The sequence below is a fragment of the Coloeus monedula genome (genome assembly GCF_965178545.1).
Source record: "Coloeus monedula genome assembly, chromosome: 29".
In the NCBI taxonomy this organism is placed as follows: Eukaryota; Metazoa; Chordata; class Aves; order Passeriformes; family Corvidae; genus Coloeus; species Coloeus monedula.
The window spans coordinates 3,359,787-3,387,588 of NC_138809.1; the positions used below are offsets into that span (position 1 = coordinate 3,359,787).

A 27,802-nucleotide genomic window follows, 5' to 3' on the forward strand; every position below is an offset into this window, starting at 1 on the left:
CGTGGCATTCCCAGCAGTGCTGTGGCATTCCCAACCCCGTGGCATTCCCAGCCGTGCCGTGGCATTCCCAACCCCGTGGCATTCCCGGCCGTGCCGTGGCATTCCCGGCCATGCCGTGGCATTCCCGGCCGTGCCGTGGCATTCCCGGCCATGCCGTGGCATTCCCGGCCGTGCCGTGGCATTCCCAACCCCGTGGCATTCCCAGCCGTGCCGTGGCATTCCCAGCCGTGCCGTGGCATTCCCGGCCGTGCCGTGGCATTCCCAACCCCGTGGCATTCCCAGCACTGTGGCATTCCCAGCTCCGCGGCATTCCCATCTGTGCCATGGTATTCCCAACCCCGTGGCATTCCCAGCCGTGCCGTGGCATTCCCGGCCGTGCCGTGGCATTCCCAGCCGTGCCGTGGCATTCCCAACCCTGCAGCATTCCCAGCCGTGCCGTGGCATTCCCAGCAGTGCTGTGGCATTCCCAACCCCGTGGCATTCCCAGCCGTGCCGTGGCATTCCCAGCCGTGCCGTGGCATTCCCGGCCATGCCGTGGCATTCCCGGCCGTGCCGTGGCATTCCCAACCCCGTGGCATTCCCGGCCATGCCGTGGCATTCCCGGCCGTGCCGCTCACCCGCTGGTGACGGCGTATTTGATGTGGTTGCTGGTGGTGTAGATGAAGACGCCGCTCTCGTCCCAGGCGCCGCTCTTCACCCGGATGTTCTCGTGGATGTTGCACAGCGATTCCAGCTTCCGGTTGCAGATCATGATGGCTGGGAAGGATCCGTGGGAATGCCGGGAATGAAAAAGGAATCGCGGCAACGCCGCGGTCAAACGGAGCAGTTCTGGGGGATCGTGGGATGCTTCGGGTGGGAAGGGCCCGGAATCGCGGCCAGTCCCAGCCCAGGGACCTTCCCCGGGCCCAGCTGGATCCAAGCTGGGATTGGGAACTCCCAGGGATGGGAAATCCGGGATTTATCCCTAAAATCCCCTCGGAGCCAGCCCAGGGAATCCTGGAATGCTTTGGGATGGAAAAGATCCCCAAAGATCCCAGGGCAGCGACGTTCCCAAAATCCCAGGTGGATCCAGGCTGGGATTGGGAACTCCCAGGGATGGGGAATCCATGGAATCATCTGGGCCAGAGAAGGATTTATCCCTAAAATCCCCTCGGAGCCAGCGCAGGGAATCCCAGAATGGTTTGGGATGGAAAGGATCTCCGAAGATCCAAGAGCAGCAACATTCCCAATATCCCAGGTGGATCCAAGCTGGGATTGGGAACTCCCAGGGATGGGAAATCCAGGATTTATCCCTAAAATCCCCTCGGAGCCAGCCCAGGGAATCCCAGAATGCTTTTGGATGGAAAAGATCCCCAAAGATCCAAGAGCAGCAACATTCCCAATATCCCAGGTGGATCCAAACTGGGATTGGGAACTCCCAGGGAAGGGAAATCCGGGATTTATCCCTAAAATCCCCTCTGAGACAGCCCAGGGAACGCTGGAATGGAAAAGACCTTAAAGATCCTTAAAGGTGCCCAAAGATCCAAGGGCAGCAACGTTCCCAATATCCCAGGTGGATCCAAGCTGGGATTGGGAACTCCCAGGGATGGGAAATCCAGGATTTATCCCTAAAATCCCCTCGGAGCCAGCCCAGGGAATCCCGGAATGGTTTGGGATGGAGAAGATCCCCAAAGATCCAAGAGCAGCAACATTCCCAATATCCCAGGTGGATCCAGGCTGGAACTGGGCATTCCCAGGGATGGGGAATCCATGGGATAACCTGGGCCAAGCTCCAGGATTTATCCCTAAAATCCCCTTGGAGCCAGCGCAGGGAATCCTGGAATGCTTTGGGATGGAAAAGCTCCCCAAAGATCCCAGGGCAGCGACGTTCCCAGGTGGATCCAGGCTGGAACCAGGCGCTCCCAGTGATGGGGAACCCATGGAATCTCCAGGATTTATCCCTAAAATCCCACCTCCATCAGCTCCCACTCCCAGTTTTCCCTCGGGAGCCGCCCAGGGAGGTTTGGGATTCCCATCCCTGAAGGAATCCCCGGCCGCTGCTCGGGGCAGGGATCGCTCCCACCTCGGTGACCTCGGGGGGCTTTTCCCACCTTGGAATTCTCCGAGGTTTGATCCCAGCGCCGGGAGGAGCCGGAGATTCCATAAAAACCCGGCCAGCCGGGATCTTGCCAGCCCCAGGGCTCACCGTGCTTGGCCAGCAGCGCCACGTGGGACATGTCGGCCGACCAGATCACGTACTTCACCTTGGAGATCTTCACCGACGCCAAGGTCCTGGGAAATCCCGCACCGGCATCAGGGAACGGCCCAGATCCAGCCCCGGAATCGCCACGATCCCCCCCAAAAAAATCCCCCAGGGGATCCCCAAAAAACCCGCCAGTGGGTGCCAAAAAAAATCCCCCAGTGGATCAAAAAAAAAAATCCCCGGTGGATCCAATAAAATCCGCCAGTGGATCCCCAAAGAACCCGCCAGTGGATCAAAAAAAAATCCCCAGTGGATCCCAAAAAAACCTGCCAGTGGATCCAAAAAAAATCCCCAGTGGATCAAAAAAAAATCCCCAGTGGATCCCCAAAGAACCCACCAGTGGATCCCAAAAAAACCCGCCAGTGGATCCAAAAAAAATCCCCAGTGGATCCAATAAAACCCGCCAGTGGATCCAAAAAAATCCCCAGTGGATCAAAAAAAAATCCCCAGTGGATCCCAAAAAAAGAAATCCCCAGTGGATCAAAAAAATCCCCAGTGGATCCAAAAAAAATCCACAGTGGATCCAATAAAACCCGCCAGTGGATCAAAAAAAATCCCCAGTGGATCAAAAAAAAAAATCCCCAGTGGATCAAAAAAAAAGAAATCCCCAGTGGATCAAAAAAAAAAAAACCCAGTGGATCCCAGGGAAAAATCCCCCCGTGGATCCCAGAAAAAATCACCAGTGGGTCCCCAAAAAACCAACCAGTGGATCCCCGGAAAAAACCACCAGTGGATCCCAAAAGATCCTCTGACTGATCCCCAAAATATCCCCCAGTGGATCCCAGGGAAAACCCACCAGTGGATGCCCAAAAAAATCCCCCAGTGGATCCCAAAAAAAATCCCCCAGTGGATCCCAAAAAAAGCCCCCAGTGGATCCCAAAAAATCCCCCAGTTGATCAAAAAGATCCCCCAGAACCCAGTGGGTTTTAAAAAACCAAACTGTGGATCCCCAAAAATAAAAGCCCCCACTGGATCCCCCCCAAAAAACCCCACTGGGTCCCAAAAAACCCCAGTGGATCCCACAAAAACCTCAGTGGGTCCCCCAAAAAAGCCTCAGTTGATCCCCCCAAAACCCCCCCGACAGATCCCCAAAAAAGAAGCTCCAGTGGATCCCAAAAACACCCCGGTGGATCCCAAAAAAGACCCTGGTGGATCAAAAAAAACCCCGGTGGATCCCAAAAAACCCCACTGGGTCCCCAAAACCCCCCCGGTGGATCCCAGGAAAAAACCCAGTGGATCCCAAAAAGGGGGATTTCAATCCCGGTTTTCCGAGGGGGTTCGGGCTGCAAGGAGGGATCGGGGGGATCCCAAACGCTCCTTGATCCCCAAGGAAATCCCACAAAACCCACGGGAACGAGGCAAATCCCGGGATCGAATCCGGCCCCAAATTCCGGATCGATCGCGGCTGTTCCAGAACTTCCCAGAGATGCCCCAAAATTCCCAATTCTGGCCCAGTTTTTGGCACTCCAGCTGGGATTGGGGTGGGAAAAGTGGGATTTGAGTGGGAAAAAGGGATTTGGGGTGGAAAAAAGGGATTTGGGGTGGGAAAAGTGGGATTGGGGTGGGAAAAGCAGGATTTGGGTGGGAAGAGTGGGATTTGGGGTGGGAAAAAGGGATTTGGGGTGGAAAAAAGGGATTTGGGGTGGGAAAAGAAGGATTGGGGTGGAAAGAGTGGGATTTGGGTGGGAAGAGTGGGATTTGGGGTGGGAAAAAGGGATTTGGGGTGGAGAAAAGGGATTTGGGGTGGGAAAAAGGGATTTGGGGTGGGAAAAAGGGATTTGGGGTGGGAAAAGTGGGATTGGGGCAGGAAAAGAGGGATTGGGGCGGGAAGAGTGGGATTTGGGGTGGGAAAAAGGGATTTGGGGTGGGAAAAGAAGGATTGGGGTGGAAAGAGTGGGATTTGGGTGGGAAAAGTGGGACTGGGGTGGGGAAAGTGGGATGGGGGTGGGAAAAGCAGGATTTGGGGTGGGAAAAGTGGGATTACAGTGGGAAAAGAAGGATTTGGGGTGGGAAAAGAAGGATTTGAGTGGAAAGAGTGGGATTTGGGTGGGAAAAAGGGATTTGGGTGGGAAAAGCGGGACTGGGGTGGGAAAAGAAGGATTGGGGTGGGAAAACAGGGATTGGGGTGGGAAAAGAGGGATTGGGGTGGGAAAACAGGGATTGGGGTGGGAAAAGAGAGATTTGGGGTGGGAAAAGAGAGATTTGAGTGGAAAGAGTGGGATTTGGGTGGGAAAAAGGGATTTGGGGTGGGAAAAGAGAGATTTGGGGTGGGAAGAGTGGGATTGGGGTGGGAAAAGCAGGATTTGAGTGGAAAGAGTGGGATGTGGGTGGGAAAAGAGGGATTTGTGGTGGGAAAAGTGGGATTTGAGTGGCAAGAGTGGGACTTCGGTGGGAAAAGTGGGATTGGGGTGGGAAAAGAAGGATTGGGGTGGCAAAAGAAGGATTGGGGTGGGAAAAGAGGGATTGGGGTGGGAAAAGAGGGATTTGGGGTGGGAAAAAGGGATTTGAGTGGAAAGAGTGGGATTTGGGTGGGAAAAAGGGATTTGGGGTGGGAAAAGAGAGATTTGGGGTGGGAAGAGTGGGATTGGGGTGGGAAAAGCAGGATTTGAGTGGAAAGAGTGGGATGTGGGTGGGAAAAGAGGGATTTGTGGTGGGAAAAGTGGGATTTGAGTGGCAAGAGTGGGACTTCGGTGGGAAAAGTGGGATTGGGGTGGGAAAAGTGGGATTGGGGTGGCAAAAGAAGGATTGGGGTGGGAAAAGAGGGATTGGGGTGGGAAAAGAGGGATTTGGGGTGGGAAAAGAGGGATTTGAGTGGAAAGAGTGTGGGATTTGGGGTGGGAAAAAGGGATTTGAGTGGCAAGAGTGGGACTTCGGTGGGAAAAGTGGGATTGGGGTGGGAAAAGTGGGATTGGGGTGGGAAAAGAGGGATTGGGGTGTGGAATGCCCCGAAAATTCCCGGCTTCCCACCTTTTCTGCTGGACGTCGAAGAGGGTGATGGAATCCGAGTCCCTCAGGAGCAGATTCCCGGTGCCGGCGTAGAAAATCTCGTCACAGTTGGGCACCTGAACCTTCTTGGTGATCTCGTTCTTCAGGTTCTTGATCAGGATCTGCCCGGGAAGAGAAACCTCGGGAATTCCGGCATCGGAACCCTGCGGAGCTGGTCCCGACCTCCCGCTTTTCCCGACCCCTTTTTTTGGGATCAGACCCCCCCCGGAGCTGCTCCCCATTATCCCAATCTCCCGCTCTTCCCGACCCCTTTTTTTGGGAGCAGCCCCCCCCAGAGCCGCTCCCGCTCTCCCGCCATTCCCATTTTCCCGCCATTCCCATTTTCCCACCATTCCCATTTTCCCGCCATTCCCGCTCTCCCACCATTCCCATTTTCCCGCCGTTCCCGTTTTCCCGCCCTTCCTGTTTTCCCGCCCTTCCCCTTTTCCCGCCATTCCCCTTTTCCCGCCATTCCCCTTTTCCCACCATTCCCATTTTCCTGCCATTCCCATTTTCCCGCCCTTCCCGTTTTCCCACCGTTCCCATTTTCCCACCGTTCCCATTTTCCCGCCGTTCCCATTTTCCCGCCATTCCCCTTTTCCCGCCCTTCCCCTTTTCCCGCCATTCCCGCTCTCCCACCATTCCCATTTTCCCACCATTCCCGTTTTCCAACCATTCCCGTTTTCCAACCATTCCCATTTTCCCACCATTCCCATTTTCCAACCATTCCCCTTTTCCCACCATTCCCCTTTTCCCACCATTCCCGCTCTCCTGCCCTTCCCATTTTCCCACCGTTCCCATTTTCCCACCATTCCCGCTCTCCCACCATTCCCGCTCTCCCGCCATTCCCCTTTTCCCGCCATTCCCCTTTTCCCGCCCTTCCCGTTTTCCCACCATTCCCCTTTTCCCACCATTCCCCTTTTCACACCATTCCCATTTTCCCACCATTCCCGCTCTCCCACCCTTCCCATTTTCCCACCCTTCCCATTTTCCCACCCTTCCCGTTTTCCCACCATTCCCCTTTTCCCACCATTCCCCTTTTCCTGCCATTCCCATTTTCCCACCCTTCCCCTTTTCCCACCCTTCCCCTTTTCCCACCCTTCCCGTTTTCCCACCATTCCCGTTTTCCCACCATTCCCATTTTCCCACCATTCCCCTTTTCCCACCATTCCCATTTTCCCACCATTCCCGCTCTCCCACCATTCCCATTTTCCCACCCTTCCCATTTTCCCACCCTTCCCGTTTTCCCACCATTCCCATTTTCCCACCATTCCCGCTCTCCCACCATTCCCGCTCTCCCGCCATTCCCGCTCTCCCGCCATTCCCGCTCTCCCGCCATTCCCGTTTTCCCGCCCTTCCCCTTTTCCCGCCATTCCCATTTTCCCGCCCTTCCCCTTTTCCCACCATTCCCATTTTCCCACCATTCCCGCTCTCCCACCATTCCCATTTTCCCACCCTTCCCATTTTCCCACCCTTCCCGTTTTCCCACCATTCCCCTTTTCCCACCATTCCCCTTTTCCCACCATTCCCCTTTTCCCACCATTCCCCTTTTCCCGCCCTTCCCCTTTTCCCACCATTCCCACTCCTCCGCCCTTCCCGCTTTCCCACCATTCCCATTTTCCCACCATTCCCATTTTCCCACCATTCCCGCTCTCCCACCATTCCCGCTCTCCTGCCCTTCCCATTTTCCCACTGTTCCCATTTTCCCGCCCTTCCCATTTTCCCACCATTCCCATTTTCCCACCATTCCCGCTCTCCCACCCTTCCCGTTTTCCCGCCCTTCCCCTTTTCCCGCCGCCCTCACCGAGTGCATCCTGTCCAGCACAGCGAAGCGATTCCGCGCCACCCACACGGCCGTGAGCCCCGAGCTGCGCTTCCCCTCCGGAGCTGCAAGCCCAAATCCCGGGAATGAAGCCTTGGGATCGCCCCCGGGACCGGCCCCGCTCAGCTCCCAGCAATTCCCACAATTCCCACAATTCCCGGGAAACCCGGGGCTGTTTGTGGGATTCGTTCCTCCCTGAGGGGGGTGGGGGAGAGCCGGGAGATTTCCAGAGGGAGGGAACCGGGATCGGGATGGGAATGGGATTGATGAGAATGATGGGAATGGGATTGATGGGATGGGATGCGATTGATGGGACTGGGATTGATGGGAATGGGATGGGATTCAGGGATTGGGATGGGATTCAAGGACTGGGATGGGATTGATGGGAATGGGATTGATGGGATTGATGGGATAGGAATGGGATTGATGGGATGGGATGGGACTGGGATTGATGGGAATGGGATGGGATTCAGGGATTGGGATGGGATTGATGGGAATGGGATTGATGGGATTGATGGGATAGGAATGGGATTGATGGGATGGGATGGGACTGGGATTGATGGGAATGGGATGGGATTCAGGGATTAGGATGGGATTCAAGGACTGGGATGGGATTGATGAGAATGATGGGATAGGATGGGATAGGGAATGGGATTCAGGGATGGGAATTGGATTGATGGGAATGGGATTGATGGGAATGGGATTGGGATTCAGGGATGAGAATTCGATTGATGGGAATGGGATTGATGGGATAGGATGGGATAGGATGGGATTGGGAATGGGATTCAGGGATGGGAATGGGATTGATGGGAATGATGGGAATGGGATTGATGGGATAGGAATGGGATTGATGGGATTGATGGGACTGGGATTGATGGGAATGGGATGGGATTCAGGGATTGGGATGGGATTGATGGGAATGGGATTGATGGGATAGGATGGGATTGATGGGATGGGACTGATGGGATGGGATGGGACTGGGATTGATGGGAATGGGATGGGATTCAGGGATTGGGATGGGATTCAAGGACTGGGATGGGATTGATGGGAATGATGGGATAGGATGGGATAGGGAATGGGATTCAAGGATGGGAATGGGATTGATGGGATTGATGGGATTGATGGGAATGATGGGATTGATGGGATAGGATGGGATTGATGGGATAGGATGGGATTCAAGGATTGGGATGGGATTGATGGGATTTCTGGGATAGGACGGGATGGGATAGAATTGATGGGATAAAATGGGATGGGATTGGGTTCAGGGATTGGGATGGGAATGGAATTGATGGGATTGATGGGAATGGGATTCAGGAATTGGGATGGGATGGGATGGGATTGATGGGATGGGATGGGATGGGATGGGATGGGATGGGATGGGATTGGGTTCAGGGATTGCGATGGGATGGGATGGATGGGATGGGATTCAGGGATTGGGATGGGATTGATGGGATTGATGGGATTGATGGGATTGATGGGATGGGATGGGATTGATGGGATTTCTGGGATGGGATGGGACAGAATTCAGGGACTGGGATGGGATTGATGGGATTTCTGGGATGGGAGGGGGTTGTGTTGGAATCCGGAGCTTTTCCAGCCGGGAATGGGCTCGGGAAGCGAAGCCGGAGCTGCTCCCGCCCCTTTTCCCACCATCCCCACACTTCCAACATTCCCACTCTGTTTTCCCAAAAAAAACCCGGAATTTTTGGGGTCGGAATTGCCCCTAAAGCTCCTCCCATTCCATGGGACTCCTTCCCCTATTCCAGCCTGGGATATTCCATTCAAAAACCGCAATTTTCGGCCGGAAAACTCCCAGAAAATCCCCATTTTCCGAGGCCGGGCCCTTCTCCCTCCTCTGGAATCGGAATTTTCCCTTTTCCCTCATTTTTCGGGAGCCGAGCCCGGCATCAGCTGCGACCCCTTCCATCAAATCCAAGGATTTGATTGATATTCCCAATATCCCTCCTGCATAAAACTTCCCAAAAAGCCGATTTTTTTCCCTCGTTTCCCTCCAAATCCAGCCCAGCAGGGAACCATTCCCTGCTCCAAACCCTGAGGAATCCATAAATCCCTGGAAAAATCCCGCATCCGGCACCAGCAGCCCCTTCCCCCCTGCCAGGGGGAGCAGCTGGAGCCGATCCCGAGCGGAATTCGCAGCCAGGATTTGGGGTTGGAAATCCCATTCGATCACAGCTCCGGAATTGTCAATTCCCCAAAAAAAAAAAACCCCCCAAAAAAAAATGGATTTGGGATTCGCCAAAAGAGGGAAAACAAAATAAATCCCCGCTTTTGTCACTTGGAAAGGCGATTTCCTGGGAATGAAACATCCCAAATCCGCAGGGTTTGGACACAGCCAGGAAAGCTCCTGCTGGGTGGAAAAAATTGGGAAAGGCAGCGGAGAATTCCTAATAAAATATGGATTGGGGGCTGTAAAATTCGGGAGCAGCATGAATTTTTCAAGGCGCTGCCGGGAAAAGGGAAAAAGCTGCCAAAATCCGCGGGAATTCGGGAGAAACGGAAAGGTTTGGGAGGGGGAAAGGGGGAATTTTTGGGATGAATCGAGGGGGAAACGTCGGGAAGGAGGAGGAGGAGGAGGAGGAGGGGGTGGGGATGAACATTCCCGGGGTTTTGGGGAGCACCCACCGTCGGGATTTTGGGAATCGGCGTCTTTGGGAATGGTGTAGAGGTCGTAGGTGCTGTTCTCCAGGTTGCTGGCTCGCTGCGGGATGGAAAAAGGGGCATTTGAGGGGTTCCTCGCCCAAAAAAACGGGATTGTGCCCCAAAAAAGCAGGGATTCCAAGGATTGCGCCAAAAAAAGCAGGGATTGCAGGGATTTTCCCCCAAAAAAAGCAGGGATTTCAGGGATTTTCCCCCAAAAAAGCAGGGATTTTCCCCCCCAAAAAAGTGGGATTTGAGGGGTTTTTCCAAAAAGAATCAGGGTTTTCAGGGATTTTCCCCCCAAAAAAAGCAGGGATTGCAGGGATTTTCTCCCAAAAAAAGCAGGGATTGCAGGGATTTTCCCCCAAAAAAAGCAGGGTTTTCAGGGATTTTTCCCCAAAAAAAGCAGGGATTGCAGGGATTTTCCCCCAAAAAAGCAGGGATTGCAGGGATTTTCCCCCAAAAAAGCAGGGTTTTCAGGGATTTTTCCCCCCAAAAAAGCAGGGATTTTCCCCCCCAAAAAAGTGGGATTTGAGGGGTTTTTCCAAAAAGAATCAGGGTTTTCAGGGATTTTTCCCCCAAAAAAGCAGGGATTGCAGGGATTTTCCCCCAAAAAAAGCAGGGATTGCAGGGATTTTTCCCCCAAAAAAGCAGGGATTGCAGGGATTTTCCCCAAAAAAAAGCAGGGATTGCAGGGATTTTCCCCCAAAAAAAGCAGGGTTTTCAGGGATTTTTCCCCAAAAAAAGCAGGGATTGCAGGGATTTTCCCCCAAAAAAAGCAGGGTTTTCAGGGATTTTTCCCCAAAAAAAGCAGGGATTGCAGGGATTTTCCCCCAAAAAAAGCAGGGTTTTCAGGGATTTTCTCCCCCAAAAAAGCAGGGATTTTCCCCCCCAAAAAAGTGGGATTTGAGGGGTTTTCCCAAGAAAAAAGTGGGATTTGAGGGGTTTTTCCAAAAAGAATCAGGGATTTCAGGGATTTTTCTCTCCAAAAAAAGTGGAATTGGATTTTTCCCCAAAAATGAGGGATTTGAGGGATTTTTCCCCAAAAAAGTGGAATTGGAGGGATTTTCTCTCAAAAATCAGGGATTTGAAGGATTTTTCCCCAAAAACTGTGGAATTGGAGGGATTTTCCCCCAAAGCTCAGGGGTTTGAGGGATTTTCCCCCCAAAAATGTGGAATTTGAGGGATTTCCTCCCAAAAGAATCAGGGATTTCAGGGATTTTTCTCCCCAAAAATCGGGGATTTGAGGGATTTTTCCCCCCCCCAAAAATCGGGGATTGGAGGGATCTTCCCCCTACAAAAAGTGGGATTTTGAGGGATTTTCTCCCCAAAACCAGGGATTTGAAGGATTTTTCCCCAAAAAATGTGGAATTGGACGGATTTTCCCCCCAAAATCAGGGATTTGAGGGATTTTTCCCCCCCCAAAAATCGGGGATTTGAGGAATTTTTCCCCCCCCCAAAAATCGGGGATTTGAGGGATCTTCCCCCTACAAAAAGTGGGATTTTGAGGGATTTTCTCCCAGAAATCAGGGATTTGAAGGATTTTTCCCCAAAAAATGTGGAATTGGATGGATTTTCCCCCCAAACTCAGGGATTTGAGGGATTTTTCCCCCCCCAAAAATCGGGGATTTGAGGGATTTTCCCCCCCCAAAAATCGGGGATTTGAGGGATTTTTCCCCTACAAAAAGTGGGATTTTGAGGGATTTTCTCCCCAAACCCAGGGATTTGAGGGATTTTTCCCCAAAAAATGTGGAATTGGACGGATTTTCCCCCCAAACTCAGGGATTTGAGGGATTTTCCCCCCCCCAAAAATCGGGGATTTGAGGGATCTTCCCCCTACAAAAAGTGGGATTTTGAGGGATTTTCTCCCCAAAACCAGGGATTTGAAGGATTTTTCCCCAAAAACTGTGGAATTGGAGAGATTTTCCCCCAAAACTCAGGGATTTGAGGGATTTTTCCCCAAAAAAAGTGGAATTGGACGGATTTTCCCCCCAAACTCAGGGATTTGAGGGATTTTCCCCCCCCAAAAATCGGGGATTTGAGGGATCTTCCCCCTACAAAAAGTGGGATTTTGAGGGATTTTCTCCCCAAAACCAGGGATTTGAAGGATTTTTCCCCAAAAAATGTGGAATTGGAGGGATTTCACCCAAAAAGAATCAGAGATTCCAGGGATTTTTCCCCCAAAAAATCAGGGATTTGAAGGATTTTTCCCCAAAAACTGTGGAATTGGAGAGATTTTCCCCCAAAACTCAGGGATTTGAGGGATTTTTCCCCAAAAAAAGTGGAATTGGACGGATTTTCCCCCCAAACTCAGGGATTTGAGGGATTTTCCCCCCCCAAAAATCGGGGATTTGAGGGATCTTCCCCCTACAAAAAGTGGGATTTTGAGGGATTTTCTCCCCAAAACCAGGGATTTGAAGGATTTTTCCCCCAAAAATGTGGAATTGGAGAGATTTTCCCCCCAAAATCAGGGATTTGAGGGATTTTCCCCCCCAAAAATCGGGGATTTGAGGGATTTTTCCCCCCCCAAAAAATCGGGGATTTGAGGGATCTTCCCCCTACAAAAAATGGGATTTTGAGGGATTTTCCCCCAAAACCAGGGATTTGAAGGATTTTTCCCCAAAAACTGTGGAATTGGAGAGATTTTCCCCCAAAACTCAGGGATCTGAGGGATTTTTCCCCAAAAAATGTGGAATTGGACGGATTTTCCCCCCAAAATCAGGGATTTGAGGGATTTTCCCCCCCCCAAAAATCGGGGATTTGAGGGATTTTTCCCCCCCCAAAAAATCGGGGATTTGAGGGATCTTCCCCCTACAAAAAATGGGATTTTGAGGGATTTTCTCCCCAAAACCAGGGATTTGAAGGATTTTTCCCCAAAAAATGTGGAATTGGACGGATTTTCCCCCCAAACTCAGGGATTTGAGGGATTTTTCCCCCCCCAAAAATCGGGGATTTGAGGGATCTTCCCCCTACAAAAAGTGGGATTTTGAGGGATCTTCCCCCTACAAAAAATGGGATTTTGAGGGATTTTCTCCCCAAAACCAGGGATTTGAAGGATTTTTCCCCAAAAACTGGAATTTGTGGGCTTTTCCCCCAAAACTCCGGGGTGTGAGGGTTTGTTCCGAGGCACTCACGGTGCAGAGCAGCACGGAATTCTCGGCCGGGTTGTAGGACATGCTGAACACCGGGAACTTGGAGCCGCTGGAAGGCGAAAAAAAAGTGGGAAAAAGGGAAAAAAAAAATCGGGAAGAGACGAGGAAGAGAATTTGGGAATCCCAAAAATCGGGGCCAAAAAAACGGGAGAATTCCTCCAAAAACGGAGCCGATTCCTCGTGGGAAAAGCACGGCTCCGCCAGAATTCCAGGAAGGGAAGAGTTGGAATTCCAGGTCGGATCTCCAAGGCCAAAATTCCCCCTCGGCAGGGCCCCAAATCCACCCCAAATCCCGGGGTTTTAGGCTTTGAAATCGGCTTTTCCCAGGTTTTCCAAGCTCCACCCCCCCCTTGGGAACGCCAGAATTCCATAAAGGAATTCCAAGGGGAACCTCAAAGCCCTCGACCTCAAAATCGCCCCCTCTCCAGAGCCCAAAATCCACCTAAAATCCCTTTTTTTTCCCCATTTTTACCCCTCCCAGCATCAATCCCAGCCCAGGATGGGAACCGAGGACGGATCCCAAATTTTCTGGGATAATTTTGGGAATTCCAGGCTGGATCCCCAACCCCCCACCCTTAAATCCCCCCTCTCCAGATCCCAAAATCCCCCTAAAATCCCATTTTTCCCCCCTTTAACCCCTCCCAGGGTAAATCCCACCCCAGGATCAGAACCGAGGATGGATTCCAAATTTTCCAGGATAACTTTGGGAATTCTGGGCTCAATCTCCAACCCCCCAACCCCAAAATCCCACCTCTACCCCAAAATCCCCCCTCTCCAGATCCCAAAATCCACCTAAAATCCCATTTTTTTCCCCATTTTTACCCCTCCCAGCATCAATCCCAGCCCGGGCTCAGAACCGACGACGGATCCCAAATTTTCCGGGATAATTTTGGGAATTCTGGGCTGGATCCCCAAATCTCTCAACCCCAAAATTCCACCTTTGCACAGCCCCAAAATCCCTTTTTTTTCCCACTTTAACCCCTCCCACCCCAGGATCAGAACCGAGGATGGATCCCGGATTTTCTGGGATAACTTTGGGAATTCCGGGCTGGATCCCCAAACCCCTCAACCCCAAAATTCCACCTTTGCACAGCCCCAAAATCCCATTTTTTTCCCACTTTAACCCCTCCCACTCCGAGATCGGAACCAAGGATGGATCCCAAATTTTCCGGGATAACTTTGGGAATTCCAGGCTCAATCCCTAAACCCCCCAAACCCCAAAATCCCTCCTCTCCAGATCCCAAAATCCACCTAAAATCCCATTTTTTCCCCATTTTTACCCCTCCCAGCATCAATCCCACCCCAGGATGGGAACCGAGGACGGATCCCGGATTTTCCGGGATAACTTTGGGAATTCTGGGCTGGATCCCCAAACCCCTCAACCCCAAAATTTCATCTTTGCACCGCCCCAAAATCCCTTTTTTTTCCCACTTTAACCCCTCCCACCCCGAGATCGGAACCAAGGATGGATCCCGGATTTTCTGGGATAATTTTGGGAATTCCAGGCTCAATCCCCAAACCCCCCAAACCCCAAAATCCCCCCTCTCCAGATCCCAAAATCCCCTTAAAATCCCATTTTCCTCCCCTTTAACCCCTCCGAGCTGCGGCGCTTTGGGATCCCAGCCCGGGATGGGAACCGAGGATGGATCCCAAATTTTCTGGGATAACTTTGGGAATTCCAGGCTGAATCCCCAAACCCCCCACCCTTAAATTCCCCCTCTCCAGATCCCAAAATCCCCCTAAAATCCCATTTTTCCCCCCTTTAACCCCTCCCAGGGTAAATCCCACCCCAGGATCAGAACCGAGGACGGATCCCAAATTTTCCGGGATAATTTTGGGAATTCTGGGCTCAATCTCCAACCCCCCAACCCCAAAATCCCACCTCTACCCCAAAATCCCCCCTCTCCAGATCCCAAAATCCCCCTAAAATCCCTTTTTTTTCCCCATTTTTACCCCTCCCAGCATCAATCCCACCCCAGGATGGGAACCGAGGATGGATCCCAAATTTTCTGGGATAACTTTGGGAATTCTGGGCTGGATCCCCAAACCCCTCAACCCCAAAATTCCACCTTTGCACAGCCCCAAAATCCCATTTTTTTCCCACTTTAACCCCTCCCACCCCGAGATCGGAACCAAGGATGGATCCCGAATTTTCTGGGATAACTTTGGGAATTCCAGGCTCAATCCCCAAACCCCCCAAACCCCAAAATCCCTCCTCTCCAAAGCCCAAAATCCCCCTAAAATCCCTTTTTTTTCCCCATTTTTACCCCTCCCAGCATCAATCCCACCCCAGGATCAGAACCGAGGACGGAGCCCAAATTTTCTGGGATAACTTTGGGAATTCTGGGCTCAATCCCCAACCCCCCACCCTTAAATCCCCCCTCTCCAGATCCCAAAATTCCCCTAAAATCCCATTTTTTTTCCCATTTTTACCCCTCCCAGGGTAAATCCCACCCCAGGATCAGAACCGAGGATGGATCCCAAATTTTCCGGGATAACTCTGGGAATTCCGGGCTGGATCCCCAACCCCCCCCCCTTAAATCCCCCCTCTCCAGATCCCAAAATCCCCCTAAAATCCCATTTTCCTCCCCTTTAACCCCTCCGAGCTGCGGCGCTTTGTGATCCCAGCCCAGGATGGGAACCGAGGACGGATCCCGGATTTTCCGGGATAACTTTGGGAATTCCAGGCTCAATCCCCAAACCCCCCAAACCCCAAAATCCCCCCTCTCCAGATCCCAAAATCCCCTTAAAATCCCATTTTCCCCCCCTTTAACCCCTCCGAGCTGCGGCGCTTTGTGATCCCACCCCAGGATGGGAACCGAGGACGGATCCCGGATTTTCCGGGATAACTTTGGGAATTCCGGGCACCTGCGGAGCTGCATCACGGCCGCGTCCTTGGAGCTGCCGAAGTCGAGGTGCCGCAGGAAGCGCTCCTTGACGTAGAAGAGGGAATTGCCGTGCACGGCGAGCGCCGGCCGCTCCCGCTCCAGCTTGAACACCAACATCCCCCCGTCGTGGCCTGGGAAAGGCGGAATTCCGGCCGGGAATGGCGGCGGGAACGGGCATGGGGAATGGCCGGAGGGGGGAGGGAATTCCATAGGGGAAGGGGGGGGTTTGGGAATTGTGCAGGGGGAAGGGGGGGTTTGGGAATTCCAGGGGGAAGGGGGGGTTTGGGAATTGTGCAGGGAATTCCAGGGGGAATGGAGAAATCTGGGAATTCCATAGGGAATGGAGAAATCTGGGAATTCCAGGGGGAATGGGGGATCTGGGAATTCCGTAGGGAAGGGGGTAAATTTGGGAATTGTGCAGGGAATGGGGGGTCTGGGAATTCCATAGGGAAGGGGGGAATCTGAGAATTGTGTAGGGAATGGGGAAATTCAGGAATTCTGCAGGGAATGGGGGATCTGGGAATTCCATAGGGAAGGGGGGATCTGGGAATTGTGCAGGGAATTCCAGGGGGAATGGAGAAATCTGGGAATTCCAGGGGGAATGGGGGATCTGGGAATTCCACAGGGAATGGGGAATCTGGGAATTCTGCAGGGAATGGGGGATCTGGGAATTCTGCAGGGAATGGGGAAATCCGGGAATTCCATAGGGAATGGGGGGAATCTGGGAATTGTGCAGGGAATGGGGGATCTGGGAATTCCATAGGGAATGGGGAAATATGGGAATTGTGCAGAGAATTCCAGGGGGAATGGAGAAATCCAGGGAATTCTGCAGGGAATGGGGGAATCTGGGAATTCCATAGGGAAGGGAGGATCTGGGAATTGTGCAGGGAATGGGGAAATCCGGGAATTCCATAGGGAAGGGGGGAAATCTGGGAATTGTGCAGGGAATTCCAGGGGGAATGGAGAAATCTGGGAATTCCATAGGGAAGGGGGGATCTGGGAATTCCAGGGGGAATGGGGGATCTGGGAATTTTGCAGGGAATGGGGAAATTCAGGAATTCTGCAGGAAATTCTGCAGGGAATGGGGGAATCTGGGAATTCCGTAGGGAAGGGGGGAATCCAGGAATTCTGCAGGGAATGAGGGATCTGGGAATTCCATAGGGAATGGGGGAAATCTGGGAATTCTGAAGGGAATGAGGGAATCTGGGAATTCCATAGGGAATGGGGGATCTGGGAATTGTGCAGGGAATTCCAGGGGGAATGGAGAAATCTGGGAATTCTGCAGGGAATGGGGGATCTGGGAATTTTGCAGGGAATTCCATAGGGAATAGAGAAATCTGGGGATTCTGCAGGGAATGGGGAATCTGGGAATTCCATAGGGAAGGGGGGAAATCTGGGAATTGTGCAGGGAATTCCAGGGGGAATGGGGGATCTGGGAATTCTGCAAGGAATTCCATAGGGAATTTCACAAGGAATGGGGAAATCCAGGGAATTCCAGGGGGAATGGGGAATCTGGGAATTCTGCAGGGAATGGGGGAATCTGGGAATTCCATAGGGAAGGGGGAAATCTGGGAATTGTGCAGGAAATTCCATAGGGAATTTCACAGGGAATGGGGCAATCCAGGAATTGTGCAGGGAATTCCATAGGGAATGGAGAAATCTGGGAATTCTGCAGGGAATGGGGAAATCCAGGGAATTCTGCAGGGATTTGGGGTCTCCCAGTTGAATTTTTGGGCTTCCTGAGGGATTTGGGCCTCTCCCAGCTGGAATTTTGGGGCTTCCTGAGGGATTTGGGCCTCTCCCAGCCGGAATTTTGGGCTTCCTGAGGGATTTTGGCCTTTCCCAGCCGGAATTTTGGGCTTCCTGAGGGATTTTGGCCTCTCCCAGCCGGAATTTTTGGGCTTCCTGAGGGATTTTGGCCTCTCCCAGCCGGAATTTTGGGCTTCCTGAGGGATTTGGGCCTCTCCCAGCCGGAATTTTTTGGCTTCCTGAGGGATTTTGGCCTCTCCCAGCTGGAATTTTGGGGCTTCTTGAGGGATTTGGGCCTCTCCCAGCTGGAATTCCGGCCTCTCCCAGTTGAATTTTTGGGCTTCCTGAGGGATTTGGGCCTCTCCCAGCCGGAATTTTGGGCTTCCTGAGGGATTTTGGCCTCTCCCAGCCGGAATTTTGGGCTTCCTGAGGGATTTGGGCCTCTCCCAGCCGGAATTTTGGGCTTCCTGAGGGATTTTGGCCTCTCCCACCCGGAATTTTGGGCTTCCTGAGGGATTCTGGGGGCTCCCAGTTGAATTTTTGGGCTTCCTGAGGGATTTTGGCCTCTCCCAGCTGGAATTCCGGCCTCTCCCAGCCGGAATTTTGGGCTTCCTGAGGGATTTTGGCCTCTCCCAGTTGAATTTTTGGGCTTCCTGAGGGATTTTGGCCTCTCCCAGCCGGAATTTTTGGGCTTCCTGAGGGATTTTGGCCTCTCCCAGCCGGAATTTTGGGCTTCCTGAGGGATTTTGGCCTCTCCCAGCCGGAATTTTGGGCTTCCTGAGGGATTCTGGGGGCTCCCAGCTGGAATTTTGGGCTTCCTGAGGGATTTGGGCCTCTCCCAGTTGAATTTTGGGGCTTCCTGAGGGATTTGGGCCTCTCCCAGCCGGAATTTTGGGCTTCCTGAGGGATTTGGGCCTCTCCCAGTTGAATTTTTGGGCTTCCTGAGGGATTTGGGCCTCTCCCAGCCGGAATTCCGGGGTTCCTGAGGGATTTTGGCCTCTCCCAGTCAGAATTCCGGGGTTCCTGAGGGATTTGGGCCTCTCCCAGTTGAATTTTTGGGCTTCCTGAGGGATTTTGGCCTCTCCCAGTTGAATTTTTGGGCTTCCTGAGGGATTTGGGCCTCTCCCAGTTGAATTTTTGGGCTTCCTGAGGGATTTGGGCCTCTCCCAGTTGAATTTTTGGGCTTCCTGAGGGATTTTGGGCCTCTCCCAGCCGGATTTACCCGCAGCGAAGAGGTTGAGGTTGGGATGCGCCGCCAGCACCCAGAACCGGTCGTGGTCGCGCCGGAACGTTTGGACGCCGGTCCTGGAGGAGACAGGGGGCAGAAAAAGCCGGGAATTGCGGGAATTGCGGGAATTGTGGGAATTTTGGGAATTGTGGAGCGTTCCCGGGGCGGCACCGACCGCTTGGACATGTCCCAGACGCGGATGCTCTTGTCCTCGGAGTTGCTGAGGATCAGCTCCTGGCGCGGGTGGAAAACGGCGCAGGAAACGTTGTTGTAGTGCCCGCGGCACGTGTCCACCTCCCAGGCCTTGGATTCTGGGGGAAAAATGGGAAAAATGGGAAAAATCCCGGGAATGGGGAATGAACCCGGCACGTGTGCACCTGCCAGGGCTTGGATTCTGTGGGAAAAATGGGAAAAATCCTGGGAAAATGGGAAAAATCCTGGGAAAATGGGAAAAACCCGGCACGTGTGCACCTGCCAGGCCTTGGATTCTGTGGGAAAAATGGGAAAAATCCTGGGAAAATGGGAAAAATCCTGGGAAAATGGGAAAAACCCGGCACGTGTGCACCTGCCAGGCCTTGGATTCTGGGGGAAAAATGGGAAAAATCCTGGGAAAACGGGAAAAATCCTGGGAATGGGGAATGAACCCAGCACGTGTGCACCTGCCAGGCCTTGGATTCTGTGGGAAAAATGGGAAAAATGGGAAAAATCCTGGGAAAATGGGAAAAATCCCGGGAATGGGGAATGAACCCGGCACGTGTGCACCTGCCAGGGCTTGGATTCTGGGGGAAAAATGGGAAAAATCCTGGGAAAAATCCCGGGAATGGGGAATGAACCCGGCACGTGTGCAGCTGCCAGGGCTTGGATTCTGGGGGAAAAATGGGAAAAATCCTGGGAAAAATCCCGGGAATGGGGAATGAACCCGGCACGTGTGCACCTGCCAGGGCTTGGATTCTGTGGGAAAACAGGGAAAAATCCTGGGAAAATGGGAAAAATCCCGGGAAAATGGGGAAAATCCTGGGAAAATGGGGAAAATATCCTGGGAATGGGGAAAAAAGTCCTGAGAATGGGGGTAAAAACCTTGGGAATGGGGAAAAAATCCCAGGGAAAAATGGGGAAAAAGTCTTGGGAATGGGGAATGAACCCGGCACGTGTGCAGCTGCCAGGGCTTGGATTCTGTGGGAAAAATGGGAAAAATCCTGGGAAAATGGGAAAAATCCTGGGAAAATGGGAAAAACCCAGCACGTGGGCAGCTGCCAGGCCTTGGATTCTGTGGGAAAAATGGGAAAAATCCTGGGAAAATGGGAAAAATCCTGGGAATGGGGAATGAACCCGGCACGTGTGCACCTGCCAGGGCTTGGATTCTGTGGGAAAAACGGGAAAAATATCCCAGGAATGGGGAAAAAAATCCTGAGAATGGGGAAAGAATCCCAGGGAGAAAAGGGAAAAGCAGCTCGGGACGTGTCGACCTCCCAGGGCTTGGATTCTGGGGGAAAAATGGGAAAAATCCTGGGAAAATGGGAAAAATATCCTGGGAATGGGGAAAAAAGTCCTGGGAATGGGGGTAAAAACCTTGGGAATAGGGAAAAAATCCCAGGGAAAAATGGGGAAAAAGTCTTGGGAATGGGGAATGAACCCGGCACGTGTGCAGCTGCCAGGGCTTGGATTCTGTGGGAAAAATGGGAAAAATCCTGGGAAAATGGGAAAAATCCCGGGAATGGGGAATGAACCCGGCACGTGTGCACCTGCCAGGCCTTGGATTCTGTGGGAAAAATGGGAAAAATCCTGGGAAAATGGGAAAAATCCTGGGAATGGGGAATGAACCCGGCACGTGTGCACCTGCCAGGCCTTGGATTCTGTGGGAAAAACGGGAAAAATGGGAAAAATCCTGGGAAAATGGGAAAAATCCCGGGAATGGGGAATGAACCCGGCACGCGTCGACCTCCCAGGGCTTGGATTCTGTGGGAAAAATGGGAAAAATCCTGGGAAAATGGGAAAAATCCTGGGAAAATGGGAAAAACCCGGCACGTGTGCAGCTGCCAGGGCTTGGATTCTGTGGGAAAAATGGGAAAAATCCTGGGAAAATGGGAAAAATCCTGGGAATGGGGAATGAACCCGGCACGTGTGCACCTGCCAGGGCTTGGATTCTGTGGGAAAAATGGGAAAAATCCTGGGAAAATGGGAAAAATCCCGGGAATGGGGAATGAACCCGGCACGTGTCGACCTCCCAGGGCTTGGATTCTGTGGGAAAAATGGGAAAAATCCTGGGAAAATGGGAAAAATCCCGGGAATGGGGAATGAACCCGGCACGTGTGCACCTGCCAGGGCTTGGATTCTGTGGGAAAAATGGGAAAAATCCTGGGAAAATGGGAAAAATATCCCAGGAATGGGGAAAAAAGTCCCGGGAATGGGGGTAAAAACCTTGGGAATAGGGAAAAAATCCCAGGGAAAAATGGGGAAAAAGTCTTGGGAATGGGGAAAAAATCCTGGGAGAAACAGGGCAAACAAACCTCGGGAATGGGGGGAAAAGGGCAGGAATGGGGAAAAATGCTTGGGAATGGAGAAAAAAAACCAGGAAAAAGGAAGGAATGAGGGAAAAAACCCCTTGGGAATGGGGGGAAAAATCGGGAATGGGGGAAAACCTCGGGAATGGGGGGAAAAAATCGGGAATGGGGGGAAAAGGCAGGAAAAGGGCGGGAATGGGGAACGGCTCCGGCTGCACCCGGCAGGAGAAGCCTCGGTCCCAGCCCAGGGGGGTTTTCCCGGTTTTTTCCCAGTTTTTTCCCAGTTTTTTCCCCGTTTTTCCTGGGTTTTTCCCAGGTTTTTTCCCGGTTTCTTTCCTGGGTTTTCCCAGGTTTTTTCCCATTTTTTTCCCGGTTTCTCCCGGGTTTTTTCCCGGGTTTCCCCGTTTTTTCCCCAGTTTTTTCCCCGTTTTTTCCCAGGTTTTTTCCCCGTTTTTTCCCAGTTTTTTCCTGGTTTTTCCTGGGTTTTCCTGATTTTTTCCCAGTTTTTTCCCGGGTTTTCCCGTTTTTTTCCCGGGTTTTCCCGGTTTTTCCCCGTTTTTTCCCCGTTTTTCCCAGGTTTTTTCCCGGTTTCTCCCGGGTTTTTTCCCGGTTTTTCCCGGGTTTCCCAGTTTTCCCGGTTTTTCCCAGGTTTTTTCCCAGTTTTTTCCCGGGTTTTCCTGGGTTTTTCCCGGGTTTTCCTGGGTTTTCCCAGTTTTTTCCCGGTTTCTCCCGGGTTTTTTCCCGGGTTTTCCTGGGTTTTTTCCTGGTTTCTTTCCCGGGTTTTCCTGTTTTTTTCCCGGTTTCTTTCCCAGTTTTTCACAGGTTTTTTTCCCAGTTTTTTCCAGGTTTTTTCCCGGTTTCTTTCCCAGTTTTTTCCCGGTTTCTTTCCCAGTTTTTCCCAGGTTTTTCCCGGGTTTTCCCGGTTTTTTCCCGGTTTTTCCCGGTTTTTTCCCAGTTTTTTCCCAGGTTTTCCCAGTTTTTTCCCGGGTTTTCCTGGGTTTTTTCCCGGTTTCTTTCCCAGGTTTTCCCAGTCTTTTCCCATTTTTTCCCAGTTTTTCCTGGGTTTTTTCCCAGTTTTTTCCCGGTTTTTTCCCAGTTTTTTCCCGGGTTTTTTCCCAGTTTCTTTCCCGGGTTTTCCCGGTTTTTTCCCAGGTTTTCCCAGTTTTTTCCCGGGTTTTTTCCTGGTTTCTTTCCCAGGTTTTCCCGGTTTTTTCCCGGTTTTTCCCGGTTTTTCCTGGGTTTTTTCCCGGTTTTTCCTGGGTTTTTTCCCAGTTTTTCCCGGTTTTCCCGGGATTCTCTCACCGTTCATCCTCCAGATCTTCACCTGGCGGTCGTCGGCGCCCGAGACAATGAGCGGCATGGACGGGTGGAAGGCGGCCCAGTTCACCCCCCGGTCATGGCCCTGGGGCAAAAACGGGGGAAAACGGGGAAAAACGGGGGAAAACGGGGGAAAACGGGGAAAAAAGTCAGTGAGGGAAAATGGGGAAAAATGGGGAAAAACGGGGAAAAAAGTCAGTGAGGGAAAACGGGGAGAAAACGGGGGAAAACGGGGGAAAACGGGGGAAAAAAGTCAGTGAGGGAAAATGGGGGAAAACGGGGAAAAATGGGGAAAAACGGGGAAAAAAGTCAGTGAGAGAAAATGGGGAAAAATGGGGGAAAACGGGGAAAAGTCAGCGGGGAAAAACAGGGAAAAGTCAGTGAGGGAAAACGGGGAGAAATGAGGGAAAACGGGGAAAAAAGTCAGTGAGGGAAAACGGGGAGAAATGAGGGAAAACGGGGAAAAATGGGGGAAAAAAGTCAGTGGGGGAAAATGGGGAAAAACGGGGAAAATGGGGAAAAAAGTCAGTGAGGGAAAATGGGGAAAAACGGGGAAAAATGGGGAAAAGTCAGTGGGGAAAAACAGGGAAAAGTCAGTGGGGAAAACGGGGAAAAATGGGGAAAACGGGGAAAAAAGTCAGTGAGGGAAAATGGGGAAAAATGGGGGAAAACGGGGAAAAAAGTCAGTGAGGGAAAATGGGGAAAAATGGGGGAAAACGGGGAAAAAAGTCAGTGAGAGAAAACGGGGAAAAATGGGGAAAATGGGGAAAAGTCAGTGGGGAAAAACGGGGAAAAAAGTCAGTGAGGGAAAATGGGGAAAAATGGGGGAAAATGGGGAAAAAAGTCAGTGAGGGAAAATGGGGAGAAAACGGGGGAAAACGGGGAAAAATGGGGGAAAAAAGTCAGTGAGGGAAAATGGGGGAAAACGGGGAAAAATGGGGAAAAACGGGGAAAAAAGTCAGTGAGAGAAAATGGGGAAAAATGGGGAAAATGGGGAAAAGTCAGCGGGGAAAAACAGGGAAAAGTCAGTGAGGGAAAATGGGGAAAAATGGGGGAAAACGGGGAAAAAAGTCAGTGAGGGAAAATGGGGAAAAATGGGGGAAAACGGGGGAAAAAAGTCAGTGAGGGAAAATGGGGAAAAATGGGGAAAAACGGGGAAAAAAGTCAGTGAGGGAAAACGGGGAGAAAACGGGGGAAAATGGGGGAAAAAAGTCAGTGGGGGAAAATGGGGGAAAACGGGGAAAAATGGGGAAAAACGGGGAAAAAAGTCAGTGAGAGAAAATGGGGAAAAATGGGGAAAACGGGGAAAAGTCAGCGGGGAAAAACAGGGAAAAGTCAGTGAGGGAAAACGGGGAGAAAACGGGGGAAAACGGGGAAAAATGGGGGAAAAAAGTCAGTGAGGGAAAATGGGGGAAAACGGGGAAAAATGGGGAAAAACGGGGAAAAAAGTCAGTGAGAGAAAACGGGGAGAAATGGGGAAAAACGGGGAAAAAAGTCAGTGAGGGAAAACGGGGAGAAAACGGGGGAAAACGGGGAAAAATGGGGGAAAAAAGTCAGTGAGGGAAAATGGGGGAAAACGGGGAAAAATGGGGAAAAACGGGGAAAAAAGTCAGTGAGAGAAAATGGGGAAAAATGGGGAAAACGGGGAAAAAATGGGGAAAAGTCAGCGGGGAGAGGCGGGAATGGGGGGAATCCAGGGAAAAATGGGAGGGGTGGGGAGAAAGGGCAGGAGAATGGAAGGGATGGGGGGAAAATCCAAGGAAAAATGGGAGGGATGAGGGAAAAAACCAGGGAAATGGAAGGGAAGGGGAGAAATCCAGGGAAAAATGGCAGGAATGGGGGTAAATCCAGGGAAAAATGGAAGGGATGAGGGAAAAAAAACAGGGAAAAATGGGAGGGATGGGGGGAAAAGGCAGGAGAATGGAAGGGATGGGGAAATCCAGGGAAAAATGGGAGGGAAGGGGAGAAATCCAGGGAAAAAGGGGAGGAATGGGGAGAAATCCAGGGAAAACTGACGGGAAGGAGAGAAATCCAAGGAAAAATGGGAGGGAAGGGGAAAAAGGCAGGAGAATGGAAGGGATGGGGGAAATCCAGGGAAAAATGGGAGGGAAGGGGGAAAAAACCCAGGGAAATGGAAGGGATGGGGGGGGAAATCCAAGGAAAAATGGAAGGGATGGGGGGGAATCCAGGGAAAATGGGAGGGATGGAAGAAAAATCCCAGGGAAAAATGGAAGGGATGGGGGTAAATCCAAGGGAAAAATGGGAGGAATGGGGAGAAATCCAGGGAAAACCGAAGGGAAGGAGAGAAATCCAGGGAAAAATGGGAGGGATGGGGGGAAAAAAGCAGGAAAAAATGGGAGGGATGGGGGAAAAAACCCAGGGAAAAATGGAAGGGATGGGGGGGGAAATCCAAGGAAAAATGGAAGGGATGAGGGAAAAAAAACAGGGAAAAATGGGAGGGATGGGGGGAAAAGGCAGGAGAATGGAAGGGATGGGGAAATCCAGGGAAAAATGGGAGGGAAGGGGAAAAAGGCAGGAGAATGGAAGGGATGGGGGAAATCCAGGGAAAAATGGGAGGGATGGGGGGAAATCCAGGGAAATGGGAAGGATGGGGGGAAAAGGCAGGAAAAAATGGGAGGGATGGGGAGAAATCCCAGGGAAAACTGAAGGGAAGGAGAGAAATCCAAGGAAAAATGGAAGGGAAGGAGAGAAATCCAAGGAAAAATGGGAGGAATGGGGGGAAAAGGCAGGAGAATGGAAGGGATGGGGGAAATCCAGGGAAAAATGGAAGGAATGGGGAGAAATCCAGGGAAAAGTGGGAGGGGTGGGGGAAAAATCCCAGGGAAATGGAAGGGATGGGGGGGGAAATCCAAGGAAAAATGGAAGGGAAGGGGAAAAAGGCAGGAGAATGGAAGGAAGGGAAGGGGGAAATCCAGGGAAAAAAGGAGGGAAGGGGAGAAATCCAAGGAAAAATGGAAGGGAAGGGGAAAAAAAACAGGGAAAAATGGGAGGGATGGGGGAAAAGGCAGGAGAATGGAAGGGAAGGGGGAAATCCAGGGAAAAATGGGAGGGAAGGGGGGAAATTCCCGGGAATTGTGGGCACCTCCAGGACGTGCTTGACCACGGCGTCGGTGGTGCCGAAGAGGTCGACGCCGGTGATGCCGCGGACGTCGGATTCCACCGCGCCCGGAGAGAGATTCTTCTTCCGGAGCCCTGGGAAGAGCCGGAGTGAGAGCCGGGAGAGGGGCAACTGGGGCAACTGGGGCAACTGGGGCAACTGGGGCAACTGGGGTAACTGGGGCAACTGGGGTAACTGGGAAAACTGGGGTAACTGGGGCAACTGGGGTAACTGGGGTAACTGGGGTAACTGGGGTAACTGGGAAAACTGGGATAACTGGGGTAACTGGGGTAACTGGGGTAACTGGGAAAACTGGGAAAACTGGGAAAACTGGGAAAACTGGGGTAACTGGGGTAACTGGGGTAACTGGGAAAACTGGGAAAACTGGGAAAACTGGGAAAACTGGGATAACTGGGATAACTGGGATAACTGGGAATGGGAGTGGGGCAGCTGGGAATGGGGTAACTGGGATAACTGGGATAACTGGGAGTGGGGTAACTGGGATAACTGGGATAACTGGGAATGGGATAGCGATAACTGGGAATGGGGTAACTGGGAATGGGGTAACTGGGAATGGGGCAACTGGGAATGGGGCAACTGGGAATGGGGCAACTGGGAATGGGATAACTGGGAATGGGATAACTGGGAATGGGAGTGGGGTAACTGGGAGTGGGGTAACTGGGAGTGAGGTAACTGGGAATGGGATAACTGGGAATGGGATAACTGGGAATGGGATAACTGGGAATGGGATAACTGGGAATGGGAGTGGGGTAACTGGGAATGGGATAACTGGGAATGGGGTAACTGGGAGTGGGAGTGGGGTAACTGGGAATGGGATAACTGGGGTAACTGGGAATGGGATAACTGGGAATGGAGTGGGATAACTGGGAATGGGATAACTGGGAATGGGGATGGGATAACTGGGAATGGGGATGGGATGGGAATGGGATAACTGGGAATGGGAATGGGGATGGGATAACTGGGAATGGGATAACTGGGAATGGGATAACTGGGAGTGGGGTAACTGGGAGTGGGGTAACTGGGAGTGGGGTAACTGGGAATGGGGTAACTGGGAATGGGGTAACTGGGAATGGGAATGGGATAACTGGGAGTGGGGTAACTGGGAGTGGGGTAACTGGGAGTGGGAGTGGGGTGACTGGGAATGGGATAACTGGGAATGGGATAGCGATAACTGGGAATGGGATAACTGGGAGTGGGAGTGGGGCAGCTGGGAATGGGAGTGGGATAACTGGGAATGGGGATGGGAATGGGATGACTGGGAGTGGGATAACTGGGAATGGGGATGGGAATGGGATGACTGGGAGTGGGATAACTGGGAATGGGAGTGGGATAACTGGGAATGGGAGTGGGGTAACTGGGAATGGGATAACTGGGATAACTGGGAATGGGATAACTGGGAATGGGGTAACTGGGAATGGGAATGGGATAACTGGGAATGGGGTAACTGGGAATGGGAATGGGATAACTGGGAGTGGGAGTGGGATAACTGGGAATGGGATAACTGGGAATGGGAATGGGATAACTGGGAATGGGAATGGGATAACTGGGAATGGGATAACTGGGAGTGGGGTAACTGGGAATGGGATAACTGGGAATGGGAGTGGGATAACTGGGAATGGGATAACTGGGAATGGGAATGGGATAACTGGGAATGGGAGTGGGATAACTGGGAATGGGACAACTGGGAATGGGATAACTGGGAATGGGATAACTGGGAATGGGAGTGGGGTAACTGGGAATGGGATGGGAATGGGAATGGGATAACTGGGAATGGGATAACTGGGAATGGGATAACTGGGAATGGGATAACTGGGAGTGGGAGTGGGGCAGCTGGGAATGGGAGTGGGATAACTGGGAATGGGGATGGGAATGGGGTAACTGGGAGTGGGATAACTGGGAATGGGATAACTGGGAATGGGAGTGGGGTAACTGGGAGTGGGATAACTGGGAGTGGGATAACTGGGAGTGGGGATGGGGATGGGATGGGAATGGGATAACTGGGAATGGGAGTGGGATAACTGGGAATGGGATAACTGGGAATGGGAATGGGATAACTGGGAATGGGAGTGGGGTACCTGGGAATGGGGATGGGAGTGGGATAACTGGGAATGGGGATGGGAG

The 27,802-nt window shown here is 52.0% G+C and overlaps 1 protein-coding gene across 2 annotated transcripts in view; it reads right to left on the reverse strand.

Annotated features, from left to right (window-relative positions):
* The window catches only part of COPA (COPI coat complex subunit alpha), a 62,461-nt gene that overhangs the window by 20,017 nt on the left and 14,642 nt on the right, over positions 1-27,802 (reverse strand). For both annotated transcript variants that reach the window (XM_082298509.1, XM_082298510.1), the window contains 11 exons: positions 25,646-25,755; positions 22,528-22,627; positions 18,900-19,035; positions 18,719-18,801; positions 15,728-15,878; positions 12,842-12,908; positions 9,693-9,768; positions 7,032-7,114; positions 5,210-5,349; positions 2,186-2,271; positions 618-756 (listed from right to left, as the gene is read on the reverse strand). In XM_082298509.1, the coding sequence (XP_082154635.1) occupies positions 618-756; positions 2,186-2,271; positions 5,210-5,349; positions 7,032-7,114; positions 9,693-9,768; positions 12,842-12,908; positions 15,728-15,878; positions 18,719-18,801; positions 18,900-19,035; positions 22,528-22,627; positions 25,646-25,755 (1,171 nt within the window). The remainder of the gene's footprint in view (positions 1-617; positions 757-2,185; positions 2,272-5,209; positions 5,350-7,031; positions 7,115-9,692; positions 9,769-12,841; positions 12,909-15,727; positions 15,879-18,718; positions 18,802-18,899; positions 19,036-22,527; positions 22,628-25,645; positions 25,756-27,802) is intronic.